Raw genomic sequence first — 24,993 nt, forward strand, 5'->3', positions numbered from 1 at the left:
AATGTGAGGTTTTTTAAAGCTTACATGAAAATTCATAAGCATTTTTATGCAAATTTCTCCTACATGTCATTTTTGTATGCAAATTGCAAACAATTTCCCTAGGATAATCCATTTTTGACCATGATTTCCCCCCAAAATGCACACACACACACACACACACACACACACACACACACACACACACACACACATATACACAACTCCATTGCAAAATTCAAAGGATAACTGAGTTTTGTTTTGCATGGTGGTTTAAAAATGTGAAATTAGGTAAGTTCATATTAAAATGTGAACAGAACAAATTTCTCCCCCATCTCTGTTTGAATCATTGGAGGGCTACTCAGATATAGGCCCAATTCAGACTTAACAATCTTCATTTAATAAACCATGGTTCATTAGATCAAGATTGGTACAATGAACCAGACCACCAGAGGTTAAACTATAGTCCTATTGACTATTTCCAAAATGAACCCTATCCCCAAAATCAAGGGTAGTCTCTTTAGAATTCTCACTGGTTCTGACTGAAAACCAGAGCGGATTCACAGCCCCATTGACATTAGAGCCACCAGCCTCTGCTGCTCAGTGCTATAATTAGCAGTTTTTGAACTTCCTTGGGCAAGTTCTTGTGCTGGGGTGGGTGGGAATGTCACTGGATTTAGTTTTATTTGTGTCATGAGATTCTCTAGTCTGAAGTGTCAAACAATCTTCCTCCAACCGGAAGACACCTTCTGCAAGCAGGGGACTTTGGGATTGAACCCATCATTTTTTAAACTGAAGGATATTTTCAGCTGTGAATTAAAAACCCTCCTGTCCTTCTAATGTTTTTGGACTGGATCTGGGCAATGCGTATCTGGAATTCAGTTTAGATCAACTGCATTTGTCTGGAAGTTGTAGGTGGCTTTGTTGTTATCTGTGGTTGGGGTTGCTCAGCTGAAGAGGACGTGGTAGCTTTGCCATCCCCATTTTCTTCACGCTCTCTTTTGAACTCTGCCTGCTGAGAAAATTGCCCCGAGGGAAGGACCCCCCCCCGGTTGTCCAAACAGCTTTCCTCCATTAAGATACCTCTTGTTTTTTCCAGGGTTTGGGATGCTCTTACAGACAATTACATCCCATCCATCACTGAGGACTGGAGGGATCCTAACGTCGTCGAGGTGCTAAATGGCAACGTCTCCGACACAGAGGTACTTACCTGGATTGGTCTGTGCTCCTTTCCCTCTCCCCTCCAGTAATCATAAGATGAAATATTTGGCAAGCTTCCATGAAAGCACCATTTGGAAACATGGCAAATGGGAAGGCGGGAATGATTGAGCAGCTGCGGGAATGCATGCCGAACAAAAATGACAACCGGCTGCTGTTCCACAAAGCAAGGTGAATAGGAATGTGAGGACGGAGCTCTTGTCGGATAGCGGGACAGATCTCCTAACCCTCCTTGAATCAAGGTCATCCTCCCTTGGGAGTGGAGAGGCATGTATAATGAGGGAAAGAGTGAATGAAACGGCCTGATATGTATGTTTGCCAAGGGAGGCATTGTCCTCTAGGCTGTTGTTTGCTCTGAGATTGACATGGATGATGTTTGTGCCGCCTTCCACCCTGACACATTGGGAACAATAGGTGGCCAGCCTTCCGAACAATGGTGGCTGTGATGGCTAAAGAATACCCACTGCAGAGCGCGGCGGGAATCAACCAGGCCCTTGTGCTTCTGCTGGGCGCTTTGGAGTGTTGTTGAAAGACTAGAGGTAGGATGCTCCAGATGGGGCCACTCTTGTGTTTTGCCTTTTCTTCCCCGTAAAAGCTCTCGAACCGAAGAGCAGGGGTGGGGGAGAGAAAGAGGGTTGCCAGGTGAATACATCAGGAGTCAGATTCGCGGTAGGGCGGTGGGCTATATGAAGCCAGAGGATTCTGAGAAAAGGGACACAAATGTCTGCCTTTTCAGCTAGTGGCTTTCTGGCGCGAAGGACAGACTTTAAACTCTCTAGCTGAATGGAAGCATCCTGATAGAGAGAGAGAGAGAAGCAGGCGTGCAGGACATCATTGGATGGCTCAGGGTGGGACTTTGCAAAAGGGCAGGATTCGGAACAGGGGTGAGAACTCGTAGTACTTAGAAGACCTCGAGGGAATTAGCATCTTTTGAAATATCTCGGGATTATTGATTTAGAATCTGGCTGCCATTTTCTTCGTATGCTGTGATGGTTTGGTAGTCTAGTATGGATTTGGACAGGGTGAATGGCAGGGGCTTGTAGCAGCTCGGGGCAAGGAGAAAGAGCAGCAGGCTCCACTTCCTTCACCCTCTTCCTGCCTGTACAGATTGGGCCTGGAGGAAGAGGGCAAGTGAATGGGCAGCTCCCAAGAGCAGGGCAGCCTATTTGGGGAAAGGGGGAGCACTAAGGGAACCCCCAAAGCTCTAGAGCCAGTGTGCCTTCTGCTGGCATCCTAAAGCAGCCTTCGCCAACCTGATGCCTTCCAGAGGTTTGGGATTGCAGGTCCCATCATCCCTGATGGTCAGGGATGATGAGAGATATAGTCCAAAGCCCCTGGTGGGAACGAGGTTGGGGGAGGCTATCCTAGAGAGAGAGGGGGCGGAATACATAATTCCAGCCACCCAGCACAGAGGGAGCCCTTCTTTTTCTTGACCATTCCATCAGATTGTGAAGGTGGCTGACTTGACCAACCAGCCACCGGAATCACCTTCTCATGAAAACCCCCATGTGCCACAGCTGAAATGAAAAGAGGAATTAGTTCACCTTCCCCACCCGCCATCCCAAAACCACAGAATAACGCATGCAACTAACCTTTTAGAGTTCTTTGAGAGTGTTAATAATAAACACATGGGTAATGGTGATCTGGTGGACATTGTTTACTTGGACTTTCAAAAGGCTTTTGATAAAGACCTTCACCAAAGACTCCTGAGCAAACTTAGCCATCACGGAATGAAAGGAGAGGCCCTCTTATGGATCAGTAACTGGTTAAAGAACAGAAAGCAGATAACAGAAAGAAATGGAAAATTCTGCCAATGGAGGAAGGAGTCCCACAAGGGTATTCAGTCCAATGCTTTTCAACTTATTCATTAATGATCTGGAATTAGGAGTGAGCTTTGAAGTGACCAGGGTTGCTGATGATACCAAATTATTTAGGGTAGTTAAAACAAAAATGGATGGTGAGGACTCTCCAAATTGGGAGAATGGGTATCAAAATGGCAAATGCAATTCAGTGAAATCAACCGTAAAGTGATGCACATTGGGTCAAATATAAGCTGATGGGAGCTGAGCTAGCAGTGAGTGACAAAGAAAGAGATATTGGGGTTGTAGTGAATAGCTCAATGAACATGTCAGCCCAGTGGGTGGTGGATGTGAAAAAGACAAATTCCATATTAGGCATAATTGAGAAAAGAACTGAAAACAGTTCTGCGAAGATCATACTCTCCTTATACAAATCTATGGTGCAACCGCACTTGGAATATTGTGTACAGTTCTGGTCTCTGCACCTAAAGAGGATATTGTAGAGCTGGGGAAAGTGCAGAAGGCCCATTCTGCCATGCCCGGCAAAGCCTGGGCGTGGGGAGGGATTTGTGGGCGGGGCAAGGAAGAGACGGGGCCACCCTGCTGACGCAGGCTGTAGCGTCATCAGGGTTGGGAGGGGTTGAGTCCTGTAAAAGGACGTGTCTCGCCCCTCCCAACCCCTCTTGCTTCTGCTGCTCCCTCCCTCCCTCCCTGTAGACAGTGTGATCCGCTGGTCGCCATTAGGGGGCCGAGTAGGAATTTTTTGCTCACGCTCTGAATTGGGCGTGAGTTGTTTCGCCTACTCCACACTGTAAGACAGCGGGGGAGTATAAATAGGTTGATTCGGCTGCGAGTTATTTGGTCACATATATGGCAGGTAGGGAAGGGCATCCAGAGGGAATATAATGGTGAGCTTCCAAGGCACTGTTACAGTGATGGGTGACTCCCGAGGGCTCCCAGTGTTGAGCCTTGTGGCCAGGCTGGGGGATAAGGACCACCCTTGAGGCCAACCTCTCTCACCCACCTTGAGCCTTGGGCATGGGTTGGGGGTGACAGTGGAAGGTCTCCCTACCCCACATGGGGAGGGACAGCAGGGCGGCGAGACAGACCGCCGCCCGCTGGACTAGGAAAGCTTGCCCCTTTCACTTAGTAAGGCCTGACACAGGCCTGGCTGGATGCCCCGTGGGAACCCCCTTTGCAGATCTTGAATAAAAGTGGCCCAGTTTAATTCCCAACACTTGTGTCGTCTCTTTATTTCTTGCGTCCGTCCCACAAAAGGGCAGCTAAAATGATCAAGGGGCTGGAGCAGCTTCCCTAGGATGAAAGGTTGCAACATCTGGGATTGTTTAGCCAAGTAAGAGGAGACATGATCGAGATGGACATCAGGAAAAACTTCCTGACTGTTAGAGAAGTGCAACAATGGAACCAATTACCTAGGGAGGTTGTGGGCTCTCCCAAACTAGAGGCATTCAAGAGGCAGCTGGACAACCATCTGTCAGGGATGCTTTAAGACAGATTCCTGCATTGAGCAGGAGGGTGGACGCAATGGCCTTATAGGCCAACTCTATTATTCTATGATTCTATGAGATGTACAAAGGAATACATGGTGTGGAGAAAGTAGATAGTGAGACGTTTTATCCCCTCTCTTACAATACTTGAACCGAAAGGGGTCATCTCATGAAGCTGATGGGTGGGAGATTCAGGTCAGACAAAAGGAAGTTCTTCTCCACACAGCACGTTGTTAAATCATGAAATTGACTTCCACACGATGCTTTGATGGCCACCAATTTGGATGGCTTTAATAGGGGATTGCACAAATTCTTGGAAGATAAGACTATCAATGGCAAGTAGTTCTGATAGTTACATGCTACCTCTAGTATTGCAGGAAGTATGCCTGTACACCAGCTGCTGGGGAAAATGGGCAGGAAGGTGCTTTTGCATTCATATCCTGCTTGTGGATTTGCCATGGGCATCTGATTGGCCATTGTGTGAACAGAATGCTGGATGAGATGGGCCTTTGGTCTGGTCCAGCAGGGCTCTTCTTATGTTCTTACATGTCAGCTTTGCAAGCTGACTAATGGAAAATTGCAGCTTCCACTGCTTGCTTCGTTATTCTGCTCAGTCAACAATAACTTATTAAGCCTTAAATTATTAACGGGTTTGCTGGAGTGAAGAGCTAATTTAATCAGGCCAGGAAGCATGAACAACAGATGGCCAAAGGGATGTTATTTTCGGAGGGCAATGGAAGCCTTTGGATGATCTGGAATTCCCCCCACCCACCCCCAGTGGTGTATACTGTTCTGAGAGGCCTGTGGTATGGAGCATTCAGTGGGAACTCGACAGACGTCATCACTGCCCTCTATGTGACGTTCAGAACCTTGGACAATCCAGAAAGGAAGGGAAGGGAAGACAAGGCCAGCTTATCTTTGGGATTCTTAGGTCTGCTCCTCAAAGATGGTACACAGGACCAATGTCAAGGGTTGGCATTGATAGGCCCTGGCGAGGGCCCACCGCCTATCAGAGGACCTACTGACAAGAGCCCACTAAGTTTTGCTTCTCCTTTTTTTGGCCATTACTTACCTGCCTTTCACCTGCATCTTGAGGTGGCCCAGATAATGGTGGTGGTGGTGGTGAGGAGCAGTAGGCGCCCCTGCCTACTGGCTCACTGGCTCACCAAGCAAGAGTTGGTAGCAATGATGAGCAGCTGACGGCCATGGTGGTGGACAGATAGAGGGAAAGAGCCCCCCATTGAGGGTGTCTTGCCCAAGGGGCCATTCAGAACCTAGAGCTGGCAGTGATGCTACATTTATAGATATTAAAAGCAATTAAGGACCCAATCCTGTGGGATGCAACTGGGCTTACGAACTCAGAGGCTTACAAGTATCCTATGCAGTTTTGCTTATGGAGCAGAGGCTTCAGGGACAGGGAGGGGAAGGGGGTTGGGGAGGCCATAGGATTTCTCATATGGCTGCCACCCCTGTCTCCTCCCTTTCCCGCCTCTGTGAACACCGCCTTTTCTGGCATGGTTATGGTGCCGGCTATGAGGGGGATGGGGAGGGGAAACTCAGTTTCCTGGCTCTGAGCTCGGAGCCCTGGCTCGGAGCTCGGAGCCAGGAAACTCAACAATCCTATCATCACTCCCCTCCCCTGATTCTGTCTGGGAGGCATAAGATTGCTCCCTTAGACTCCTGGTGAACAGCTAGTTGAGAATGTTTTTAGCTGTATACATTTTATTTATTCCTTTGAAAGTATTTCCATTCCACCTGTCTCAACATTCTGTGAGAAATTGCACAGCAGGGCCAGATCTGCACCAACCAGGATAGGACACTTTGAAAACAGTTTGAAAACTGCATACAGAATCCATCTTGGAGCAGCCCTGACAGCTACATCCTGAATTCCTCTAGTATGGGAGAGCCCACGACCCTCCTAGGTCATTGCTCCCCCTTCTGACCACCCTGCAATTTGAGTATTAAAGCCAAGCGAGTTTTATTTATTTCAATGCACTCTTTTTTGTTTTTAGTATCTTGATGATACGGAATATGGTGAGATGCAAACTCAAATCAACAAATACAGAGAGGTCATGGTGGAGATTGTATATAGGGGAGCAGGCAGAAGAATACCATTTGGCCAGTCTGCCAAGAACAGGTCTTGCCTACGGAGAGTAAATAGGTCCCCCCGCCCCGAGTGCCACTGTCTGCAGCTGGGCAATGGATGCTCTTTGTCAATTGAGCCTATTGATTTTATTCTGGCATTCTCTATGATGGCCGATTGCTATTTCATTAATGACTTTCTGATCCTTGTTTAAACTGATGCTCGTGTCTGAAACCAGGGAGCTCTTTCATAAAGCAAAAGGAAATGGTGCTTCTTTTTATTATGCCATGCCTTATACTGGACTTGGTAACCTGCAAAACGTTAATGTTATCCCATCTGTAACAATAGTCAGTGCTTCTTTGAGATCTGAAACCCACTCTTCACCCCAGCGTCCGTTTCAGGGGCAACTTTTAATTTGTGTTCTGTCATACCCCTTTCTCCCTTCATTACAGCCCTCCTGGGTAGGACCTACACTACTGCTTTTATAATGGCATTGACAACTGTTGGTGCCCGTGACCTGTTCCATATATCGTTTTCAAACCGCTTTCAAAGTATTATATCCTGCTTGGTGTAGATCTGGCCCTGCTGATACCCCTTGAAATTGCAAAAGTGAGAGCATGTTCTTGGACACTCTGCCTTGTGAACACCAAAGCAAACCTGCCAACGCTTTGAAAGCTAACACATCGGGTAGATAGGTTCCAGTTGAGCCTTCTCCCAGGGACATTAATTTCTCTACAGATAAATGAATGTGTGTGTGTGGGGTGCAGTTCCAGGATATTATTGAAAAGGAAGAAAGAAAAGCTTCTTAGCCTTTTGGCTAAGAACGAATGTACTATCTGTTCTTATCAGTTTAATATCTGATAGGTTCTCTATTGAGAACTATGTCTTAAATGGAACAGGATGCTAAACATGTCACTTTCAGTCAATTGCTGCAGGGTTGGTGATTTTCTTTGGGACAGCAGGGGGGGGCTGTTAACCCTGTGCTCCCCTGCTGTGGTTCTGATGAAAAATGACTCCCAAAACAAATTGATCTGGAGCTGGGGATGGCTCCCATTGGTGGTACCACTGACTCCAGGGCCACTAACCACTTTTGGGGATCAGATTTTTTTTATGGGACCACAGAGGGGGAAGGAAGTGTCAACCCCACCTCCCCATGCGTAAGGATCCCATTAGAATTGGCCTTCCCCATAGCTGCTATTGGGCTCATTCAGACAACACTGTGGTTAGCTTAACCATGCTTCTCTGTGGTTAGCACTAACCACAAGCCGTACGCTCACACACGACACCGTTAACCCTGTCCGGTTCCCAGTTTCCTTAACCACACGCTAACCACAAAGCAGTTAGTTGAGTGCCTGAGTCCTTCGCCCTGTATCCCACCAGCCCTTGCGCTGAGAGAGCGGCAGTTGCGGGATTTAAGCTATTTAGGCTGCTCTATCCTGCTAGCTCTATGGTTTCGCCCCCTTAAGCACAGCTGCATCGCATAAGACACCTTAAAACAACGTCATTGCCTCTAATTCTGCTGCAGGACAGGGTTAGTGAAGCCGACCACAATGTGGTTAGCGGAGGCACCTGGTTAAGGAAAACGCATGTCAGACGACACTGTTAACCCTGTTGCTTAGCCAAATCCCTTAACCCAGCATGGTTAACGGTGTCGTCTGAATGGGGCCATTAACTGTAACACACAACTTCAAGTGATGCATTCAGCATCAGGTCTGTTTGGTCTCTGGATTGCCACCAAAAGTGGAGGGCAGTGTACCCAACTGCTAGGGAGATTTTCCTAATGAGAGCTGGAAAGGATGAAATCTTAAGCAGACCTTGAATACCCCTTGCCGTGATGTAATTTCTCCTTCCCCAACTGCCTTGAATTGTAGCCAGAACTCACTGACCTTGAAAGGAGCTGAATGGGCATAATCGTTCCTTTCCTCAAGACCTTTAAAAAATAAATTTGCCTTTCCAGCAAGAATGCTTAGATGACCATGAGACAATCTTACAATGGGGATGAAGTCTTTATGAAATGCCTTTCGGTCTTTTCGGAGTCATGGCAACAATTCCAAAGTCTGGGACTGACATAGAGAGGAAACCCCTATACTTCAATTTTGAGCATTAGGGCTATTTGTTGGTAAATGGAGGAATATCTCTTCTAAATACACCATTGTTTCTAAGAGCTGGTTCAGATGTTGAACACAGGACGCTTGATGCCGTTCTTATGCAACTATACCTAGAGATGGGTGGATTCTGTGTCATTTTTCATGTGTTCTTTCATAAGTCTGTCCTGTCCTGTTGCCACCTTATTTATTTATTATTTATTTATTTAAAACATTTTAATTTCCCCTCCCCAAAAGTGGTGGTGGAGCAAAGCACTGTACAAACATTCATATTTAAATCGATATTTTTTGAATGCAAATTCTCATAAAATACACATTTCTTAGGCTGCAATTCTATACCCAGTTACAAGGGAGCAGGCCCCTTAAACTCAGTGGGACTTACTTCTGAGTAGACGCATACAGGATTGCGCTGTAAAATGTATCTTCTCACAAAGTACATGTTTCTAAATAGGCATTTTAGCTACATTTTTGACCTGAGAATTGAATTTCAAAATTTGGAGGTGTGCAAATCCAATGGGTAAGTGTATTTTGGTCCTTCCCATAGTCTGGGAAGTGCAGAACTGGTCAGTTTGCCTTGAATGTGGGCCAGTTACAGTCCTTGAGTGTCCCTAGCAGTGAATGTGTGGGTTTGTGAATGCACACTTCACAGCCAAATGGCATGCCTGCAGGTAGTTTTTTTTTTTACACAAGAGAGCTTTTCAAGCAATATAGAATCTTTATGGCACTATCTTACATCTGGGATTTGATCCTGCCAGGACCCACGCTAACCAGATTCGAAGGTACCGATATATGAGTCGAGTCCACTTTGTGTGAAAGAATGATAGTTTGGAAGAATGAAAGGAATCCTAGAATCCCAGAATTGGAGGAGGCCTTAATGGCAGAGAATCTGGTCAGAGCATTTTGCATAGACAGCTGTCCAGCCTCTCTCTCTTGAATTATTATTTGCAAACACAGCAATATCAAACAAAAATGAAGAGGGAGGGATGCCACAAAGATGTGTGTGTGGGGGAAACAAAGAAGAAATCATAAAACATATCCACACATAAATAAAACATTTATATCACTCTTAAATTAAAACAAAGAAGAAGGAAGAAAAAGAGGGGGAAAGAAGGATTTGCAGCATGTGAGTGAACTTTAACTGGCACCAGTTCTACTCATCAATGTTCAGCCAGTTTGTAGTTAGTTAGCTGGAAGGAATTTTCTGTATTGATGTCCTGCTGTTAAGTGGCAGTGAGCTATTTGAATGTGCTGCTCTAAAACCATTGCAGTGGTTTTTTTATTTTTAAAAAACCTTTTCTCTGATGGTTTTTCAAACTGTGTTCTGGGGAAACTGGGCGTTCCCTGGAAGCTTATTGAGGGGTGGTGGTGATTCCTGAATAAGAAGATCAGTAATGCCGAATAAGCTTCCCAGAAAGACAACTTGACCACCTAACCTGGCAGCAGAAGCAGTGGGAGGCTGGAAAGCCATTAATTTACATTTCCCATGATGCACCAGAGGACCTGATGGAATGTTGCTCTGGGGCATTGTGGGAATTTAAAGCAGTGGCATCCCATCTGCTTGCTGACACCAGACAGACCTGCAATTGAGGCGGGTGATTCTAACTGGAGAAACCCAGTTTGTGGATGCCTAAATGTTTTTGTCTTGTGAAATTTTTTTATGGCTGTCCCCAAGTTTGAGGGGCACCTTGGCCAAGGGCTGTCTGGCAGGGCCTCTTTGGTGTTGGCCCTAAGGGATTTTCTTAGCGGCTGCAAGCAGCAGCAGCATTGGGTGGATCCACAATTTTAATTTCCCGGAATGCCCCAGAACGACATTACATTGCCGGAAATTAAAATGGCGTCTCCAAGCTTCCTTGTGTGGGGCACCAGTCAGTGCAGCAGTGGACCCTGAAAATCTTTAATGCCGGGGCTGCCCTTGGTGCAAGCGCACGTCAAACCCCATGGTCTTGTGAGGTGGCACGTTTGTGTAAGAAAGAAGAGTGGCTCTGGGATGGTGGATCCCCAGAATTTTCTGTTCTGCTTCACAAGCACTGCAGCAACCATCTTGTCCTCTGCTGTAATGGGAATGATGCGATCTCAGCTCTAGGGAACAGATACGTCAGTGACATCAGCCAGCCCAGCAATTCAGGGAAGTAAAGTGCTGGAGCCAGTGAAACAGTGAGACAAGCAAATATTGATTGCCTTCCTAAATAAAAGTGAAACAGGAAGAACGGACTTCCTGGCTTGAATTGAATGGTGACTGTGAATCTCTTGGTATCAAGAACTCATCCCTTCCACACACACACGTACACCCCCTATGGAATTGCCTTGGCATGAATGTTTTAAATTTCCCCATAAACTAAACCCTGTTTAGGAGAGGTGGAATATGACTAGATAGAAGAAAGCGATTAAAATAAGTTAAATAAAAATACACGGGGGTGGTGCTTTGAGGAGGCTGAGCTTGATTTGAGTGGGGTGGTTTTGAGGGAAGCCTCAGTTTGAGCTTGTGTGTGTCAATTTGAGCAGGCCCTTCAGTTTCTTTCCGGGTTTGAGGGTTTGGGGGCTTAATAGAGCCCCCCTGGTTTGAGGAGGCCCTAACCAAAGCACCACCTGGTGCTCCCCTCTATTAGTGGGCTCTGCTGGGCTTACCAGTGCTCCAAATAGCACTTAGCTTCTGTGTCAAGTTGATATTTCAAGTTCCCTAATGTCGTGTCCCTCTGGGGTATTGTGGGAAATTAAAATGGTGTCTAGACCCAGCTGCATGGTTCTTGTCAGAGCACCAGAAAAGCTCCATTGTGTGTGTGTCAATGATGGTGGGGGCAGGCAGGATAGGTATTAGCAGTGGGCCTCTCTGGGGTGCTGTGGCCTTAGCAGCTGCCCCAGGATGCCAAGTGTTGGTTCTGCCCCTGGAAATAAACCCACCTAAGCAACATTTCAAATGACTGCATCTTTCCATGTTTCAGGGCTCTTGAAGGACATAGCCGTCGCAAGGGGTCATCTCGAACAACTTTCTAGCCCAGGTTTCCCCAACCTGGTGCTATTCAGAAGTGTTGGACTACAACTCCTGGAGTCCACAGCCAGAATCTGAGAGTTGTAGTCCAACGCATCTGGAGAGTTAAGGAAGGCTGCTCTAGGCTTCTTCTCTGTATGTGTGGCTCTTTACGGACGACCAAAAAAAAAAAAAAAAAAGCAAACAGGTCACCCCAAAATTGAAGATGTGAATTTATAGGCATAGATGCAAATTTAGAAATAATGATTGTAACTTAAATAGAAGTAGAAGTCATCTCACCATTGTGGGTCTTGCTTGGTCTGCTATTCAGGTTTACCTGTTGATGAGCAATGTCAAGCCCTGCCCCTGGTCTTTCTTATGGTTCCTTATCATTAAACTGGACTTTGGATTTCCTGACTGTCCTCTGTAAAGCAAGACCCATGGTCACCTTATCCCTGCGGTCTTGTTTTACGGAATGATCTTCCTTCCCACAAACACTTTCCCTGATCCTTGAGGAGAAGAGAAAGGGATGCAACTAAGCATGTAGCATGAAGGGCCACCATTGCGTCGGGCTGTTTTGCAAAACACCACTTGGATGTTGTGAAATGCTGTGGATCTTTTTTGAACTGCTTCTTAGGATTTCATTTTTTTTAAAAAAGGACAGGATATCTGGATAGTTTGTGTATTAAATATTAGTGTGAGACGAAAAAAAAAAAAAAAAACCTAAGTGGGGCCCATACCTGCTACTGAATCAGCATGCAGTTTGGGTTTTTTTTCCCTTCAGATCCACGAGAAGGAGGAGGAGGAGCTTAACGAGAAGAGTGAAAATGATTCTGGTATTAACGAGGAGCCTCTACTCACAGCAGATCAGGTACCTGCCCTTCCACTGGCCTTTCCTATGTGAAAGATGGGAGATGCCTTCCTTCTACTCGAAAATGCGGCTGAACTCTGTAATGCGTTCAGCTGATACATGTTAACAAAGAGTTGGTGTTTGTCCTTTAGTTGTCCAGCTCCTTTCTTTGCCAGGAAAATTTGCCTTAAGTAATTGTTCATTAGCAGCGGTTGGAGCATTGAAAGATTTATGCACATCTTGAGTTCTTTCAAATGCCACCGTTGTCCTTTATGCTACGTTGCTGTGTTCCACTACAAAGCAAATATTCAAACTTTACAGGTTCATCACTGCTTATGCTGCTTTCTTTTTACCCCACTGTAACCATAGATGGTGGTGAGTGTCAAGGGTAGGCATACTTGGGCACTTGCCGAGGGTCCACAACCCAGTAAGGGCCCACTAACAAGACCCCCTAGACTTGCTCTTCCTCTTCATCCTTGCAACCTGCTTGTTCACCTGCCTCTCACTCAGATCTAGGCAATGGTGATGGTGAGAAGGAAGCTCAGTAGATGCCCCTACCTACTTGCTCATTGGCTGTCTGCCTGTCAAGCAAGCAAGTGGTAGCAATGATAGGAAAGAGAATGAGGAACACTAGCAGCTGGTGTCAATGGTGGAGAGATGGTAGATTGTTGGTAGGCACATCTTGCTTATAGAATGGCATTCCCCAATTGGGTGCCCGCAAGGTGTTTTGTACTGCAATTGCAATCATCCCTGACCATTGGTCATGGTCCAAAACAGGGGTGAGCAGACTTCAGGTTTGCAGGATTTACTTCATCTTTTACTAGAACCCCAAGATTCACCAAATCTGGTGCAAAATTCAGACACCTGCGGTGCTTCTAGACAAGCCGTTTATTGTGCCGTTGGACTGCCTTATCCACAGTATTTTACTAGGGTGATGCTGGTGATCCTGATGTCAATGTCTTCCATTCGTCACTCTCCCATGTATCCACACCACTTCTTCCATCCGTTTCCTTACCATGGAAAATCCATCAAAGAGGGAAAGATGGAACAACTCCTTAATGTCTTTTGATTGGGGGCTGTTTGTCTGGAAGCCCTGTTAGAATCAGGGAATTCTGAACCTAGGAATTTGCTCTGACCAGAGTACAAACACTGCACAGAGCTCACAGTCCTTCCCTGCAGAAATCTACTTCTGGTTATTACAACCTTTTTTTCATTTCGGTTGTATAATTTTGGGTGGATGGCCGGAGGGTGGTGGAGACGTTTTGTTTCTGTTATTGTTAAATAACTACCAATCTACTACAAATCACGGAGATCTACCAAAGATCTAGATCTGCTTGCTTTCCACCCCTTGTCCAAAATATCTGGAGAAAGACCAGGTTGGGAAAAACTGGCATAGGATGTTTACCACACTTTCAATCATCTATGCGGATATTTTATTTATATGCTAAACATACTAAACCACGGTTTTGCATAAGGGTGGGCAACTTGTGGCTGGGGCTGATGGGAGGTGTAGGTCAAAGCAGTTGGAGGGCCACAAGTTGCCCACCCCTGGTTTACTGTAACATGCATAAGTAGCAACGAGCTGCATCAAGCCGTAGGCTCATGTGCTCCCCCTTCCTGCTCTTCCACCCATATGTGTGGGAGGAGGAATTGTGAAACTTTTCAACTTAGCATGGTTTGTTGTGTCATCTGGATCCAGAACTGGTTAATACTGACTATGGTTAGTTTCAACAGTCATGGTTTGAAACTAACATAGTTGATGTTAACCACATCAGTCTGGAAAACACAGTTAACCCAAAGCAAAAGTGTCTAACCTCCTCCTGGCTACATGGGAGGAGATGAGAGGAGGGGTCGTTTGTGAGCCTTTGTGAGCATGTCACACATTTATGACATATGAATGCAGCCAGTGTACTGTCATGGTTAGTGTGTCAGATTAGGATTAGGGAGATCAGGGTTCAACACCCCACCCAGGCATGAAGAGTCACTGCATGAGCTTGGGCCAATCATACACTCTCAATATCCTACCTCACAGGGTTGTGGTGAGGATTAAATGGGGGAGAGGGAAAACCATGGCCCCATTCAGAAGACACCTTAAACTATGGCTTTAACTAGGGCTGAGGCCCCAAATCTGAGCCAAGGTGGGCTAATTTGGCCCACCTTGACTCGGCTCCGAGGCGATTTAGGCGAAGCCTGAGGCGCCCTGAATCCAAAGCCTATTGGCTCTGAAGCTTTGGGATGCCTTGGTGCTTTGGAGTGGCCCTTGGCAGTCCCTTACCTGCTGCCTGCACAGGTGGCACCCAGAAAAGTCTGAGTCGCCTCGGAGGGCCCAAATCCCACCTTGGCTTCGGCACTGAGGTGGGTCAGGCAACCCCCGAAGCACCCCTGAGCCGAATCGGGCTGCTTTGGGGGCTCCGAACCGGCTCTGATGCAGATCAGGGGTGGGTGCACAGCCCTAGCTTTAACCACAGTGAACAAGGCTTTTCGCTTTATTCGCCATGGTTAAAGCCATCTTCTGAACATGGCGCATGTATGCCTGGCTTAAGCTCTTGAGATGGAAGATGGGATAAAAATGCAAAATATAAATCACAAAACTGGCTTGCCCCTTTCATAAAAGAGAGTCCACAGGGCATTTCTAATACAATGTTTTCAATGCTCTTCGCATTGCTCTAAAGAAGAGCAATGGAGACATCTGACGATTCAGACCTTGCTAATTTCATTTCTGGGCGCACAGATGTAGGAAGAAATGAACCCATACAGCTGATCTGGGGAAGAGGGGCAGTTTCTAATGTTGCATGCGAAGTGGTATGTATGCTGTGAGTCAGTGCTATCACAGAATGTAGTATTTCAGAACGTAGTGTCTTAAGAATTGTAACTTTTCATATTTAAAAATAAAGCAAGCAAGTCTTCCTGATTGTGAAAACAGAACTGAAAGTGTAGAAGTAATACCTGAAGAAATTTAGTGGAGTTGCTGAAGAAAAATTCAGCAGGTCTGGGGTGGTGGTTCGGTGTGCCTGATACATTTCTTCGTCCCCTTCATCAATTGGAAGAGGTAGAATAAATTATGCACAATAATAACACTATCATGATTTTTGCATAACTGGGCATCAGTTTACAAAATGGTGAGGTCACAGCCTGCTCACAATGCCGCTTGAGCTGAAAAATGAAGTTGGAAAGGCAGCGTCAGAACTGGTCACTTGAAAGCTGCTGGGGAGATGGCATGGGAGTATTCGGGACAAAGGCAGGATACGTCAGTGGATGGCAAAGAAAGAACTGGCTATGTTTAGCTTTGAGAAGAGATGACTGAGGGGAGTCATAATAGCACTTTTCAAATACTTGAAAAGTTGTCACACAGAGGAGGGCCAGGATCTTTTCTTGATCCTCCAAGAGTGCAGGACATGGAATAATGGGCTGAAGTTACAGGAAGCCAGATTCCGGCTGGACATCAGGAAACACTTCTTGGCTGTTAGAGCAGTATGACAATGGGACCAATGACCTAGGGAGGTTGTGGGCTCTTCCATCCTAGAGGCATTCAAGAGGCAGCTGGACAGCCATCTGTCAGGGATGCTTGAAGGTAGATTCTTGCATTGAGCAGGGTGTTGGACTTGATAGCCTTATAGACCCCTTCCACTCTACTATTCTACGATTCTATGAAAGCTTGGGAGAGGATGGGTAATATTGAAAGCTACTCATTGGGGGGAAGAACCTCAAGCCCCATATTTGACCCTCCAGGGGTCCTCCTCCCTCCCTCCTGGGTTTCCCAAAAGGTCACGCCTGTTGTCCTTTCCCCAAAACATCATTTGGTGGTTTTTTTGGCTTTTGTGCCAGTTTTCTTCCTCTCTACAAGGTTGAAATGCCTCTCCTAAGACTTAGGAGTTAATGGCAGAAAGAGCTTAAAGCTAAAATGGGCCGTTATTATTGACCCCACCCACTTTGGCTTCAGCATTATTGGAATGCAGGACCTCTCTGAAATGGAATTGAACTCTGGTGCTGAAAGAGGTTCTGTACTCCTGCAATGGACAGTTGGGGAAGCTGGGGGTGGCGACAGCCGACAGAAAGCTCTGGCGTGGGCTGGTCCATGAAGTCACGAAGAGTCGGAAACAACTGAACGAATAAACAACAACAACAACAGGTTTCAACCGAGCCTCATGAGGATGTATTTTGCCTCCAGGTTTTCTGCTAGTTTCTCAAAATGGCAGATTCCTTCTGAACGGTCAACAGTGGTAGAGCACATCTTTTGCAAGCAGAAGGTCCTAGGTTCAACCACTTGTCTCTCCAGTCACTCATCCTGATGCTCTCCACATCTGTTGCACAGCAGTTCCCATCATCCTCAGCCTGGCTGCCTGGGGTTCGTGGGAGTTGTGGTCTGACACATCTGGACCAGGTTGGGGAAGGCAGAGGTAGCAGATGTGCTGTGAAAAATTCTCTGCCTGTGGTCTTGGAGTAGATGGTGTGGAGCAGAGTAGACATTTCCAGGCTAGATGGGCAAAGATTTAGGCATCTTTCTGTGTTCCTAACAAGCTTTTGATAAGGATCATTTTACAGTAGTTAGGTACTGTGATCTGATAGATGTATAATTCGCACCGGTGCAGAATAACACTGACCGTTCAGAATTTCGTGTCATCTTCCTCATACTGCACCCCTGGCCTCCGGTTCAGTTGGATCGCCTCTTTTGTCTCTCAGGCTTCGGAGTGAGTCAGTCATTAAATATCAGAAGCTTATTCCATCCTGAGCGGCTCTTTGCTGCACCTGTGAATTTCTGTTGGTTTCCATGGCAATGATACCCACTTTATCGAGTGGCTGCAGAGCCCCTGCCGTCCTGCGCTTTCTGCAACGAGCGTGTTCAGATTTACTATTACTTTTTTTAAAAGATGGCGGCTTGTTGACCACCCGAGTCAGCTTTGTGTCATTTCCCTGTAAGGTATTCCAACTCTTTAATTCATTCGGAGAAGGATGAGAAGGACCGTTGTGTCGTAAATGCTGTTATGGCCTCATTATTTTTGGAGATGGCCTGTAGCTCTTTCCCCAAGGTTTGGGTGTGATCCCTGTAGGATTGCTATGCGTACATCTTGGTGATTCAGCTGTCATTTGGTTGGCATAGGAAGATGAGGCAGGGAGTTTACTTCCCCTGGGTTTATTTATTTATTTATTTATTATTGCATTTATATCCCGCCTTTTTTCCTCCAAGGAACTCAAGGTGACCTACATGATCCTCCTCTTCCTCCTCCTCCTTTCATTTTCTATCCTCACAACAACAACCCTGTGAGGTAGGTTGGGCTGAGAGTGTGTGATTGGCCCAAAGTCACCCAGTGGGTTTCCATGGCTGAGTGGCGACTAGAACCCGGATCTCCCGACTCCCAGTCCAACACTCTAGCCACTACACCACACTGGCTCTCTGGGTTCCATCAGGGTGGGACACCGGGGGCACAAATCTAGGGCTCTGCTCAGTAGAAGGCGGCAGGAGGGCCCCAAATGCAGCAGGGCTATTTTAGGACATTTTGATGTAAGTGAAGTAATACACAATACCATCCAAAAAGCCCCGCCCCAAGAAGTCTAGAATCCAACATTACTTAACTGCACCACTACTGCTGATTTCATCTCAGGCCTAGCATTACCACCTGACATGCTTTGATTGCTGTCAGGGCCCCCAGCAGGGCACACGTGTGCTGATGCCTGCCCTGGTTCCCCGGTCGCTAAGTTACTTAATGCCCATAGTGGCAGCCAGCCATTTTAATTCCACACAGTGACCTCGAGTGATGCTACAAAGGGGGCATTGTGGGATATTTCAATGGCTATCTGCTGTTCCTGGCACAACTAGGTGATCCTGGGGCAGGAAACCCACTGACCTAAGGGCTGTGGGGCTGCCCTTAAGGTTGGTTGAGAAGCTGCAACTAGAGCAGAATACAGCAACTCAACGATCGTCTGGAGTTGTCCCTTTTCAGCATGTTAACACCTCTCCAGATTGTGGGGAGCTGCAGAATTTTCGGCCATTGTGATCTAAATCATCTAGGAACTAAGGCTAGAACCTCACGACTGCTTTATAGCAGCATTGAAGTGCATTTATAACTGTTGGGGCACATTCTACATTCACTTTCCTCGTATTATTTCCTGCTTTTTATTCCACTTCATCCAGAATACCACAACAAATGTCATTGTGTCCTAGGAGGTATAAGCAGGCAAGAGGGAGATAATGCCACCATGATAGGATTGTAATTATTTCACACAAGGTTTTAGCCTGTACAGCACCATGTACATTGATGGTGCTATATAAATAAATAAATAAATAAATAAATAATAATAATAATAATAATAACTTCAATGAAGTTTTTCACACAAGGATTCCTGATATAGTTACAGCTACAGATGCCCCACACACAGATGTATGCATAAACAAATGTATCAACAAATACTTTTTTGGGACTGGCATGCTCGGGCATCTGTCAAGGGCCCACATCCTCATCAGGGGCCCATTGATAAGAGCTGCCTGGACTTGCTTCTCTTCACCATGGCAACCTGCTCATTCACCTGCCTCTCGCTCTTGCCAAGAGAACGGCAGTGGTGAGAAGGAGGAGCAGTATTTATTTTTATTGTATTTATATCCCACCTTTTTTCCTCCAAGGAACCCAAGGCGGTATACATAATCCTCCTCTCCATTTTATCCTCACGACAACCCTGTGAGGTAGGCTGGGCTGAGAGTCGGTAACTGGCCCAAAGTCACCCAGTGAGCTTCCATGGCCAAGTGGGGACTAGAACCCAGATCTCCCGACTCCCAGTCCAACATTTATGCAACATTATGCATCCAGCAGCAGGGCCTCATTTCCACACTGGCCCCGCCGCTGCCTACTTTCTCGCTGGCTCTCTGCCTGACGAGCAAGCAAATGGTAGCAATGACGGGGGAGAGGAGGAGGAGCAATAGCAGTTAGTGACAATCATGGTGAGAAGGTGGACTCACTGAAAGAGGGTGATATAGAAATCAAATAAATAAATAAATAGATATTTAACCATCATGTCAAAAAGGCACACTTCCTTTGCTTTAAAATACCATCAGGATCCAGTGCTGATCAAACATGTTGGTCCAAACAGCATGCTTTTGTATATTCCTAAAATGCATTGGGATGACGTGTAGCTGATTCTTTCAGGGCTTCCAGTCTTGTGAAAAAGCAGGAATGGGCAGCCCTACAATGTGTAGCTCAGACTGAGGAGCCAGCCTAGAACCAGAAGTTTTATTGGAAGTAGTGGAATCCTATTGGCCCCTTGTATCATCTGATCTCTGCTGAGTTGGTGGCTGCAATGCCACCCTCTGGCCACCTGCAGTGGTGTCGCTGTAGAGCAGCAAAGGGATGGTTTAACAAGCTACTACAGTGATGAAAGGAGTAATGTTCCTTCTGCTAGAATCTCTGGTCCAAGACCCCTCTCATCCTGCAGCTGCAGAATTATGTTCTGTGTTGTAATGCGTTTGAATTATGGTTAGGGGCAACAGGACTGACCCGACGTAGGCATACTCATGGTTTTTCTTGGGTATTCCCAAGAACTGTAGAAGCCTGTATGCTTCCTTATTGTGTGTGTGTGTGTTTAGTAATTGATTTCTCATAACAGAGAGTGCCGTGGCTGAATTAGCACACAATCTCCTCCAAGCAAAGGAAAACAAACAGCAGTAGCACAGCAATGTCTGGGATTCTGCCAGCCTAAATTGATATTTCTCAACGTGATGACTAGTAAGGCTGGATTTGTGCAAGATGCAATTGAGGGGGAGGAAAGGCATGGTGGTGCAGCAGAGAAGAATCCTAAGGTTCTTTCTGAACATGGCAATGGTAAATTTTGAAATGAAATTAATGGGAGACTTCTCCCAAACCCACGGCTTCCCCCTATGGGTTGGATCCAAGTTTAGTCATATGTAGGGTGAACCATTGGAATCAATGGGCCTTAGGTTAGACATGACTATCAGAGTACCATTGATTTCAATAGGACTACTTTGAATATGTCTTAATATGGGACTAACCCAATATTTTTTCCAAATTGGTGGAGCCTCTGGAATGAGCGACGGTGAATGTGGGTAGAAATTGAGAGATGTGGGGGGAAGAAGAGGAATTTCAGAGCATCAGCAAAAGATTTAAGCCACATTCATTATTACGTGTAGATGATCAGCCTGATATGGTGGTTCCTGCAATAGAAGCAATCTACTAACATCTTGGCAATATTGCAAATAAGAGAGTGCCTCTGAACACACACGGACCATGTTTCCATTGTCAATGAGATGGTATAGGCTGCTTCTACATATCTGGCACCTCGGTATTTAGTCTCTATCAGACATTGCTTTTTGGAGTAGTGAGTGGAAAAAGGGCAACTTGCCTTCTTCCTCATTAATGTGTAGTTTACAGCAAGGTAAAAACTGCTCTGCACCATGCCCAGACCAGTAACCATTGGCCAACAGAGTACATGATGCATAAAGTACAGGCACGATACAATACACATTTGTTGCATTAGATGCTCAGTACAGATATCTTAGGTCTGCTTTGGGCATTTCTTTAAAGCGGAGTTGAGTAACCCTTGGGCCACGTGCGGCCCTCAGAGGCTGCCCTCATGGCCCACTGTGAGTACTAAGGTGTCCCCCAAAATTTTGCCTCCTGTGTCAAACTGGTGCAATAGTACTGGGGAAGAAGGAGATGGCTCTCTCTACACATCCCTTTTCCCTACCACAATGGCTTTTCTGGTGGGATTGGTAATGGGACCCTGTTTAAGGCATGGATTCATGGTCAATGCCCAATGATACTGACCCTTCTGAAGTCCATCTCCAGTCCAGCCTTCCCTAAGCTGTTGCCATCTAGACATTTAAGACTGCAAGTCCCATCCTGGTTGACCACTGTTCACAATGGCTGGGGATGATGCTTGTTATAAGTCCAACACATCCAGTGGGCACCTCACTGAGGGAATGCTGCTCTAGCTTTTGTGGCTGAATGGTATGGCTGTCATGATGTTCCTCTATATTTACTTAGGTAGTCAAGGGAAGAGTTTAAAAATGAACCTTTCTCAGCCTGTAGGGGAGTATGCACCATTCAATTCCCCCCCGGGGCTCTTAAAATGTGGCATTTCCATAGCAATATTTAATGCCTTTTTTAAAACACCGAAGCCAGATGTTATCCTTAAGTGATTTGATGCTCCTGGTCTTTTTATAGGTAATTGAAGAAATAGAGGAGATGATGCAAAATTCGCCAGATCCTGAAGAGGAAGAAGAGATTCTGGAGGAAGATGATGGCGGAGAAACCAGCAGTCAGGCTGATTCAGTCCTCCTGCAAGAGATGCAGGCTTTGTCACAAACCCTCAACAACAATTGGTCCTATGAAGGTGAGCTGACAGGAAGGGACATTGTTTCTCGGCTGTACAAGCAGGGCTGATGCCAGATTCCAGTGGGCCCTCGGCTGACGTTAAACAAACATTACTTTAAATATGTGTCTAGCACCTATGTCTGCTAGGATGATCAGGGCTCTGGAAACAATGCCCTAGGAGGAGAGAGTGAAGGAACTGGGCATATTTAGTTTTGAGAAGGAAAGATTGCCGGGGGATGGGGAGGGAGGGGAGAGGTGATAGCCCTCTTCAAGTACTTGAAAGGTTGCCACAAAGAGGAGGGCCAGGATCTCTTCCCGATGAACCCAGAGTGCAGAACATGGAATAATGGGCTCAAGTTACAGGAAGACAGATTCCAGCTGGACATCAGGAAAAACTTTCTGACTGTTAGAGCAGTACAACAATGGAACCAGTTACCTAGGGAGGTTGTGGACTCTCCCACATTAGAGGCCTTCAAGAGGCAGCTGGAGAGCCATCTGTCAGGGATGCTGTAGGGTGGATTCCTGCATTGAGCAGGGGGTTGGACTCGATGGCCTTATAGGCCCTTTCCAACTCTACTAGTCTATGATTCCATGAAAAAGCAAGCTTGATTCACTCATTCTGGCAGAAAACAGTACTTGCTAAATAAATCAGAGCCATCTGTCAGGGATGCTGTAGGGTGGATTCTTGCATTGAGCAGGGGTTGGACTTGATGGCCTTATAGGCCCCTTCCAACTCTACTATTCTGTGATTCTTTTTTACTCTAGAAAAAATGCACAGCGCCCCAGCTGGACCTTAAAACCCCCTCTACTCCCGACACTAGGGTCCTAATCCAGATTGCAACTATTCTAGGGTAAAAATGGAAACAAACAAACCCAGTGTAATGCTAGACACACATTTAAAGTAGTGTCTATTTTTTTGGTCCTGAATGTATTAAGTGGCTATTCATTTCTTTCCATTCCAAGAGTGGAAACCACCCTAGGTTTAGGTGCTGACTAACATAGGATAGGATTCATCTGATGGTCCTGAAACCACCAGTCGAAGACCAATGCAATAAGTAACCTTCTGGCCCATGCTCCCCCTACTCCTGCTGCCCCCTGGGTGGACCTTGGGAGAAGATCAGCACTTTGCTTTGGTGTGTTCTCTTTCAAAGCTCTCTGATGAGACTCCTAAATTGGACAGTCTAGATTAGGGCATGTGTTTAGTAAGTTAAATATTCATTTTCTTTTATTTTTTCCTCTCCAAATCATAATAAAGCCATCGTGTGGCGCAGAGCGGTAAAGCAGCAGTTACTGCAGCTGAAACTCTCCCCATGGCCTGAGTTCGATCCCAGCGGAAGCTGGTTCTCAGGCAGCCGGCTCAGGTCGACTCAGCCTTCCATCCTTCCGAGGTCGGTAAAATGAGTACCCAGTTAGCTGGGGGAAGGTAATCACGGCCGGGGAAGGCAACGGCAAACCACCCCGCTATAAGGCCTGCCAAGAAAACGTCAGCGAAAGCTGGCGTCCCTCCAAGAGTCAGTAATGACTCAGTGTAGAGCCTCGTGTGGCGCAGAGTGGTAAAGCAGCAGTTTCTACAGCTGAAACTCTCCCATGGCCTGAGTTCAATCCCAGCGGAAGCTGGTTTCAGGCAGCCGGCTCAGGTCGACTCAGCCTTCCATCCTCCTGAGGTCGGTAAAATGAGTACCCAGTTAGCTGGGGGAAAGGTAATAACGGCCGGGGAAGGCAATGGCAAACCACCCCGCTATAAGGCCTGCCAAGAAAATGTCAGCGAAAGCTGGCGTCCCTCCAAAAGTCGGTAATGACTCAGTGCTTGCACAAGAGGTTCCTTTCCTTTCCTTTCCTTTCCTATTTTTTTAAAAAAATGTTTTCATTTTTGTGTGCATTCCAGAGCTTTTTAACCCATGAGTGTTAAGACTGCTCTGGGCTTGCTATCTAGTTTAAGATGACAATGCAGTGGCGACAGATGCATTACCAGAAAAGACGATAAAAGAGGACACAGATTTGCATAAAATTCATGTATGCTAATATATATGTATACATGCAAATTCAGACAGAATTACCATAATTTAAATAGAAATATAATACATCTCACCATGCTGGGGACGACTGTCACCAGATGACCAGTCTGTTGTCCAGGTGCAACCTGTTGATGGGCAACTTCAAGGCCCATTCTGCTGCTCTCCGTTCTTCTTTATCTTCAAATAGAGGACTGTCCTCTGACAGCCCTTCAAATAGAGGATGCCTTCAAACAGAGGACTGTCATCTGTAAAGTAGGACACATGGCCATCCTAGATGACAAGGCGCCATGAGCTGCTGGGATGCACTGCAAGGGACTCACAGCTAATCTTAGATTTTTCGAGAGATATACTATGTATATAATAAAAGGTAGTGATAGACATGGGTTGGAGGAGTTTGCAGTTGGAAAAAAGAGAAAGGGTCTTTCATAATATCACTTCCCCTGTGACACCCCCACCTCATTTTGAAGTAGTACAATCTGAAGTTTGGAAGGCTGAGAGCCACATGCCTTTCCTGTTCTTATAAGGACCAAACTACAAGTGTTGTGGGACATCAATGAGTAAGTCTTCCAATGTCTTCTTCAAAGGGTGAAGGTACTGGAATTGGGGGAAGGGTTTAATCTTTTACTTCTGTGCCTTTTGACTGATCACCTCCCCACCCCCTGTCCTGAAGCTGCTATTAGCCCCTGTCTTCCCCCCACAAGGTGATTAGGAGCTTTGGGGGAGCAATTCTGATAACGAAATGGAGTGGAGGGAAGGGTTAAATCCTCCTCCACTAGCCCTGTGTCCCTGGTCAGTCTTCCCCCTCTCTCCCTGAAAAGTTTTGACAAGAAGCTGGGAGATCTAGTGCTGGATTCCCCACATATTGTCTTGTTCGGCCTTAAGATTATATCTAATTGCATCTTTACTGTGTTGCTTACCTGGGGTGTTTGTGCTTCCTGATATTTGGCGCGATGGTTATGGGCTTTATTACATGGATGGAGATGGGCGACCACGTGGTTTGAATTGATTTTCAATTCAAACCCCTCTGTTCAGTTCCATTGAGGTGGTGCCATTTAGTGGCAGAAGATCCTGCTCTTTTTAAATGTTACCACTTTAAAAGTGGATCTTTTCATGAAGAATTTCCAACGGATGCCATGGGAGACGTTTTGGTAGTT

General features: G+C 46.2%; 1 protein-coding gene and 1 pseudogene across 5 annotated transcripts in view; both read left to right on the top strand.

Moving 5' to 3' along the window:
• Window positions 1-24,993, top strand: part of FEZ1 (fasciculation and elongation protein zeta 1) — a 54,926-nt gene that overhangs the window by 11,386 nt on the left and 18,547 nt on the right. For 3 of the 5 annotated variants that reach the window (XM_063139407.1, XM_063139408.1, XM_063139406.1), the window contains exons 3-5: window positions 1,076-1,178; window positions 12,439-12,525; window positions 21,675-21,843. In XM_063139407.1, coding sequence (XP_062995477.1) covers window positions 1,076-1,178; window positions 12,439-12,525; window positions 21,675-21,843 — 359 coding nt within the window. The remainder of the gene's footprint in view (window positions 1-1,075; window positions 1,179-12,438; window positions 12,526-21,674; window positions 21,844-24,993) is intronic. The other 2 variants (XM_063139410.1, XM_063139409.1) reach the window with 1 other exon arrangement.
• On the top strand, window positions 7,382-7,505 carry LOC134407700 (U2 spliceosomal RNA; annotated as a pseudogene).

Source organism: Elgaria multicarinata, chromosome 12 (genome assembly GCF_023053635.1).
Source record: "Elgaria multicarinata webbii isolate HBS135686 ecotype San Diego chromosome 12, rElgMul1.1.pri, whole genome shotgun sequence".
NCBI classification, from domain to species: domain Eukaryota; kingdom Metazoa; phylum Chordata; class Lepidosauria; order Squamata; family Anguidae; genus Elgaria; species Elgaria multicarinata.